The sequence below is a fragment of the Telopea speciosissima genome, chromosome 8, assembly GCF_018873765.1.
Source record: "Telopea speciosissima isolate NSW1024214 ecotype Mountain lineage chromosome 8, Tspe_v1, whole genome shotgun sequence".
In the NCBI taxonomy this organism is placed as follows: domain Eukaryota; kingdom Viridiplantae; phylum Streptophyta; class Magnoliopsida; order Proteales; family Proteaceae; genus Telopea; species Telopea speciosissima.
In genome coordinates this window covers 62741904-62747839 of record NC_057923.1, presented here as the reverse complement: position 1 = coordinate 62747839, position 5936 = coordinate 62741904, and the positions used below count along the sequence as shown (strand labels likewise).

Sequence of the window (5936 nt, the reverse complement as noted above, 5' to 3'; positions counted from 1 at the left end):
TGTCAAATTGCATCGTCATCAAACCTGCCACATGGACAAGTAACCTAAGGAATTTTTTTCATGTGCGGTTCCCTGACCGGTGCGGTTTCCTAGTGCCTCTCACAAGAGGAGGGTGGACCCCACCTGGGCAGGGTGTTCGGTCAGGTGCCCTAGGTGGATCCCACCCCCCCTCTTGTAAGAGACACTAGGGAACCACACCGGTCATGAAACCTTTTATGCGTAGAATTTGGATCGGGTCCCCATCCGGAGACCCATGGGGTCAAATCTGAATCCTCCATGAGGTGTGGGCTCTACACCCCATGGAGTCCCCATGGACTATGGTCCCCGGATGGGGACTGGATCCGGACTCCTATGCGCATGTGGTTTGTCGTGGCTTTATCATATTCTTGTGAGAGCATAAATCTATGGTGAAGAGGGAACCTTTTATGCCACCAGATCTTTGACGATGAAACCACTAAAAGTTCAGGAATCCAATCATAAGTCACATCACCTCGGATGAAGGTCCTAGTGCAAAAAATTTTCTCCAATTCTTATATTTTACTCCCACCTCCTCACCTTCCAAAAAATAATGTGTGGGCATCAGATTAGAGATCACTATTTGTTTGCGTGGGCCATTAAGAACATGCAAGGACATCAATTTGGATGAGATTTTTTATTTTATGAGATGAGACAGTAATTTTACGCACTTCTCGGTTTGGACGAAAGATCCACACAACCAAACAACCTTCTTTTTCCTTTGAAGCATATAAAAGACTTCCTTTGATTCAAAGCCCAGACACAGACACACGAAATTGCCGCCCTGGCCTTGAGAAATAAAAAATCTCATCGATATTGATGTCCCTATGTTGGTGCATGACCACGTGTCTTAAAGCATATAAAAGACTTCCTTTGATTTATTTTACCTTTAGATGTCTAGTCAACCCTCAACGCATTTCGGGGAGAACCAATTGGTCCTAGGTTTGAGTGAGATTTCACTCTTACCCACAACTCATGCGTCCACAGGAAAGGAAATCGCAATGCATCTTGCTCAGCAGGCCTAGCTTGGAGTGGGAGTGTTTCTAGACCCACAAAGCGATAAGGAAAGTGGCCGCCAAAGAGGAAGCCAAACTGGCATATTGACCACAGCTAAGCTAATATGCGCCGGAGAAAATGGAGGTAAGCTCTATTCGGCCCAGAGGAGAGACCACACATCAAGATACTGCAGGATGCCTATCTGTGAGGGCTTGACTACTCCAAGCATAGCTACCCTAATCTTTCGAAGATCCCTATTAGAGGGTTAAGGAAGATGGCTAAGCTACTGTGGAAACCAACAAATTATCAACCCCTCTCACAGCCATCAATCCTGCAACACTCCAGCACTAATTGTTAACCTCCGACCTCATCCTCTGCCAAGTTCTTTTGAACCATTTTTTGTAGAAATAATGTGGCATGCCCTCAAGCTCCTGAAGCTGTGCAAATGAGTGGGTATTCCTTCCTGTTTTTGTGGTCTGTAATCTGTATCAGAGATTCAGAATTTTTTTTTTGGTAAACAGAGATTCAGAATTAGACTAGCATAGGATTGATGGTTCTTCTTTTACCATGAAACGAATTCAAAAGATTCCAATGGTAACTACTTTTCTTCTTTTCTCTTTTATGCTGATCTTGTTTGGATCCTTTTAGGCGCTGTTTTTCTCAAGAGAAAATGTTGTTGACTACTTGAGTCCATCATTCCTGATGGCTCTCAAAGCTGAGCTGATGGGGCCAACAACAAATAAATAATCCATATCCAAAGACTCAAACCAACAATCCAATTGGGAAGATTATAATCTGATTAATGAACTTTATAAGTAGAAAGTTGACAATCCAAATGGTCATCCAACCACAGTCAGAACCAGGTTGATGGTCTTAGAAAACACTGGTTTATGAGCATAATACCACGTCCCTAAGTCCGTCATAAACAGGTACTGAAGAACAAGTGCTACTTCGCAGACCACTAATTTAAATCTCTACTTATTGCACTGGGGAAAAACAACTTTCCTAAGCCTTTCACCCTCATTAGGCAAAAATTCTACACATATATACACAACTGAAATCATCAAAACAAGCTGTTATGTACCAAAACTGGCAAGGACAACCTACGTATCTTCTACTGGACAGGCCTCACAGCACCTTCCAAATTCTCATTGACAGGCATTCCATTTCATCCAGTAGCTCTACTCACTTCTTCCCCGGGAGTAGACCCAGCAACTTGTTCCACAAAACTGCAATGTAAAGAAGAATAAAGGAGACATCAGCAAAATCACCAGAATATTATTACCCAAATGCAACACAAGAACTAAAACATAGTCAATGCTCTTAAACAATCCAAAAAGATCCTTGATTTCTTGTAATGTTGAAATCATTCAGTTCAGGACGGAAAGCAAGGAGTAAAAACTTACTTGGGTGATAGGGTATTAGGTCCATTGGCATCACTAGCAGAAAGAGTCTTATTATATGGAACTGAAATCAATCCAACAGCTGTTTCAGGAGATCCCTGGAAGGTAACACTTGAGCTGCTTTTGGAACACATTCCTGCAATGAATATCTAAAAATATGAAAAAGAATATCTACATGACGCTTGAACATAAATCTTCCAGAACATTGCAAAGCCAGTCAAGTGCGTAATGTAGAAAATCTGCTTAATGAACACATATAGTTTGGCAAGAAAGTCGAACCAACTCCCTGTCATACATACCGGTTTTGGAGGACATGTTTTATGTCCTAAAGGTACATGTTAAAGAATGGGATAGGAAACTACGACTCATGGTTTAAATAGTAAGAGAGACAACTTTAGATCAGATACATATTAACCCAAGTGACAAAAGGAGAAGCATGAACAGCCAATTCTTTTAAAGTATCAGGTCCTGTCCTGAAAGAAGCATCAGCTGAGAACTTAAGTCTTAACCAATAGATTAAATCATGCAGTTTGAAATGCATAAACACTCAAAAGGTAGAGTTGGATTCGGAGCATGACATGCTCCATACATCACCTTATGAACCCTACGAAAGCAAATAAAAAAAATATGTAGCCATCTGTCAGTAGAATTAACATTCAATTCATGGCAGGCTCAAAGACCTTGATATGATTTCACCAGATAACTTATTACTCAAATAAGATTCATGGACCATATGGGCATACACATGAAAAGGGAAATCATGAAATCTATCGATTACTAGCCACTTGCTCGCATTGTCGCATGGACTCTTCCAAACAGTTTAAGAACAAGTCTCAACATGTGCTGAGTCCAACTGTCAACCATGCTTTTGTAACATCTCTGCAATCTCATTGGTTTTTTCTCCTTATTTGTGGAAGAGTTCTACCATAGATTTCAAGTTATGTTGATACAATAGAAACTTCTTTAGGTTTTTGAAAAATATAGCAATAAAACAATGACATAAGCTCCTATCCAGTGATATATGATAAAAAAAAAATATAACAGTCATACTTTTGTCTTCCGCTCGGTCTTTAGTTAAGCAGAATATCCAGCTTCTAGCTTAGTAAAAGCCACATGCCCTAAAAACTCCACAAGAAGGTAGAAACATTTATCTCCGAGACGGCAAGGGTCACAGATGGGATAAGATTTCCAGTATGGTAGCTCATAAATATAGATTACTGAAAGTTAAACAGAAGTAACATACACACAGGCTGACAACTTGTGGACTTATCAAGCCATCACTCTGTTGATGTAACTTGTGGACTTGTCAATTTCCATTCTCTACAACAGCAAAAGAAGGTTCTAGAAGAAGTGCTACAAGGTTCTACTGGATGCTATTGGAAGCTGAAATGTGTATTACTTTGATACATGAGAACCAAGGTTACCTAAAAGCTGAAATACATGAGGTCAAGTTCAAGGTTAAACATAAAAATCAGTTCTACTATACTACCCATGTAACCAATTTAAACTACATGAATGCTTTGTAACTACTATATATAACATGAAAACTTGTATATAAACTACTTGAATGCCAGTGATCTGGGAAAGAAAGAAAAAAAATTGAATTCATTGTAAATGCAATCAATCCACACAACAGGTTAATGTGCAAGATGAACAGCAATTTATGATGGCCAGATTTATCAGCATTTAGAAATGATTGACATGATCATTCTCGTAGTACAATGATAATATCATGAAGTATTAACTGCATATGTAGATGATACGGAGCTTCTACAGTATCTAATAGATAAATTTGCCTTTGGAAACTCCCATCTAGAAACACAGAGAAAATATCGTAGTTATACAAAGAATGAAACTAGACACTATTATTTGACCAGAGGGTTCGGATCAAATTCTCATTCTGATCACTGGTCAAACACATAATTGAGATCATTAAAGATGCACAGTACTCTAGTTTAAAACACAGATATGTCATCCACAATGCACAACCTATACTACAAAGCTACAAAAACAAAAAAAAACACCTTGCTTGTTTGTACAAATTCTTGCTTCTAACTTTGAGAATGTTATTGGATACAATATTTTTTAACATGCAATCAAATCTTGGGTACCATTCATAGAGAATGGATTGCTTGTAATAATTAGCATCAAAAGGAAAGCTGAAACATATAAGTTAATTACAAATAAGTAATTCATCTCATATTGTAACAAAGATTTATCCACATAGATTCACCAATTTAGAATAGCAAGTGAAATCAACTCCTAATCGAAAAGAAGGTTAAATTCATTGGTTGCACCTACTGCAACTATGAATCATTGATTTACTAGCATAGCAAACAATACGAAGTATACAAGAACATAAAAAAATTACAATAAAATATAGAAGAAACATGCAGAAATCACAAGTAAAGACGTACATGGAGAAGTAAAGAGCCAGTGCAAACTCCAAAAAACAACGTTACCTTGAAAAATCATTACAAGGCAGAAGAGTATGGTGACGACCATAGCACACACACTGCTACTTGATGATGTTGCCTTCACTGCTTTTATCTTCTTCAATGCCTTCATCCGCTCAATCCTGGCCCGCTTCAACATAGCAAGCTCAGAGATCTCTCGGACCAGTTTCATATCAGCAGCATCCAATGATGGACCTCTGGGAGGTCGTGGTGGCTTTGCAGGCTTTTTAGAGCTTGTCTTTTTACGTTTCTCCTTCAGTATTTTATTTTCACCAAGGCCCAATGGTTCGTCTTGTCCAGACTTCTTCTCTGTTAACATTTCTGGATTCTCTGGACAAACATCAGCAGAACTTGAGGAATTGACTAAACTCATGGCCCTTTCAACTTTGATTGCACCATCAAAGCTCACAAACCCATCCCATACCCTACCCAATAATTTCTTTGTTGGCTTAGCAACTGTACATGGTTCTTTATTTCCTTCTTCTTCACCATTAGTCCCACCACATTCAAGATCAATTAAAAGATCTTTTTCTCTAAGATCCATGTGAACAAACACATAAGCCCACTCTATCCCCTCTCCCCTTCTAAATCATGAACCTGTACATTCTGCTTGGCAATACCAAAAGGTCAGACTTTTCTAATCAACCCCATTAACACAGGTTCTCCTTCACCTCTTAGCTCTGTTGTTGATGAGTATTCTAACCAGTACCCACTAAATCTCGATACTCATAAACTAAGCAACCTTTACAATTTCAATTTATAGTTAAATCTATACTTTCTTCTTCACCTCCAAGAAATTGAAATTTAAGTTCCTAAAGCAAATTGTAATCACGAAACAGAATCCTGCATTCACAAATTAAAAGAGAATTTAAAAAAAAATAGCTATATGGAAAACCGTCTAAATGCAGCTGGAACATCCATTTAAAAACATACAAAGCAACTGAAACTTAATAAACAAAAATGTATTCAGTAAAAAAAAACAGAAAGAGGTTCGAAAACAGAGATGGAAAACGCACATAATAAAACAGCAGAATGCTTGAAAACGAGCTGGATCGTTCAATGCAGC

At 38.4% G+C, this 5936-nt stretch overlaps 1 protein-coding gene across 2 annotated transcripts; it reads right to left on the bottom strand.

Annotated features, from left to right (window-relative positions):
- Positions 1 to 1793: 1793 nt before the first annotated feature.
- On the bottom strand, positions 1794 to 5635 carry LOC122638311. 2 transcript variants are annotated; one of them, XR_006329400.1, is made up of 3 exons: positions 4877 to 5635; positions 2418 to 2563; positions 1794 to 2240 (listed from the first exon to the last, which is right to left on the bottom strand). XR_006329400.1 is itself a non-coding variant. In XM_043831216.1 (3 exons), the coding sequence occupies exons 1-3, from the start codon at positions 5412 to 5414 to the stop codon at positions 2180 to 2182; spliced, it is 732 nt and encodes a 243-aa protein (XP_043687151.1). In that variant the 5' UTR covers positions 5415 to 5635; the 3' UTR covers positions 1794 to 2179. The 2 variants fall into 2 exon arrangements, 1 of the variants encoding a protein (XP_043687151.1); XM_043831216.1 differs by having other exon boundaries at positions 2418 to 2550.
- Positions 5636 to 5936: the final 301 nt, after the last annotated feature.

Bases quoted from the DNA above. Each gene is read 5' to 3' on its own strand.
- LOC122638311 (XM_043831216.1), bottom strand. From the start codon at position 5,414: ATGGATCTTAGAGAAAAAGATCTTTTAATTGATCTTGAATGTGGTGGG. The intron at 2,551-4,876 runs GTAACGTTGTTT...TATTCATTGCAG, and splicing joins CCTTGTAATGATTTTTCAAG to GAATGTGTTCCAAAAGCAGC. The intron at 2,241-2,417 runs GTAAGTTTTTAC...TTTACATTGCAG, and splicing joins CCTAATACCCTATCACCCAA to TTTTGTGGAACAAGTTGCTG.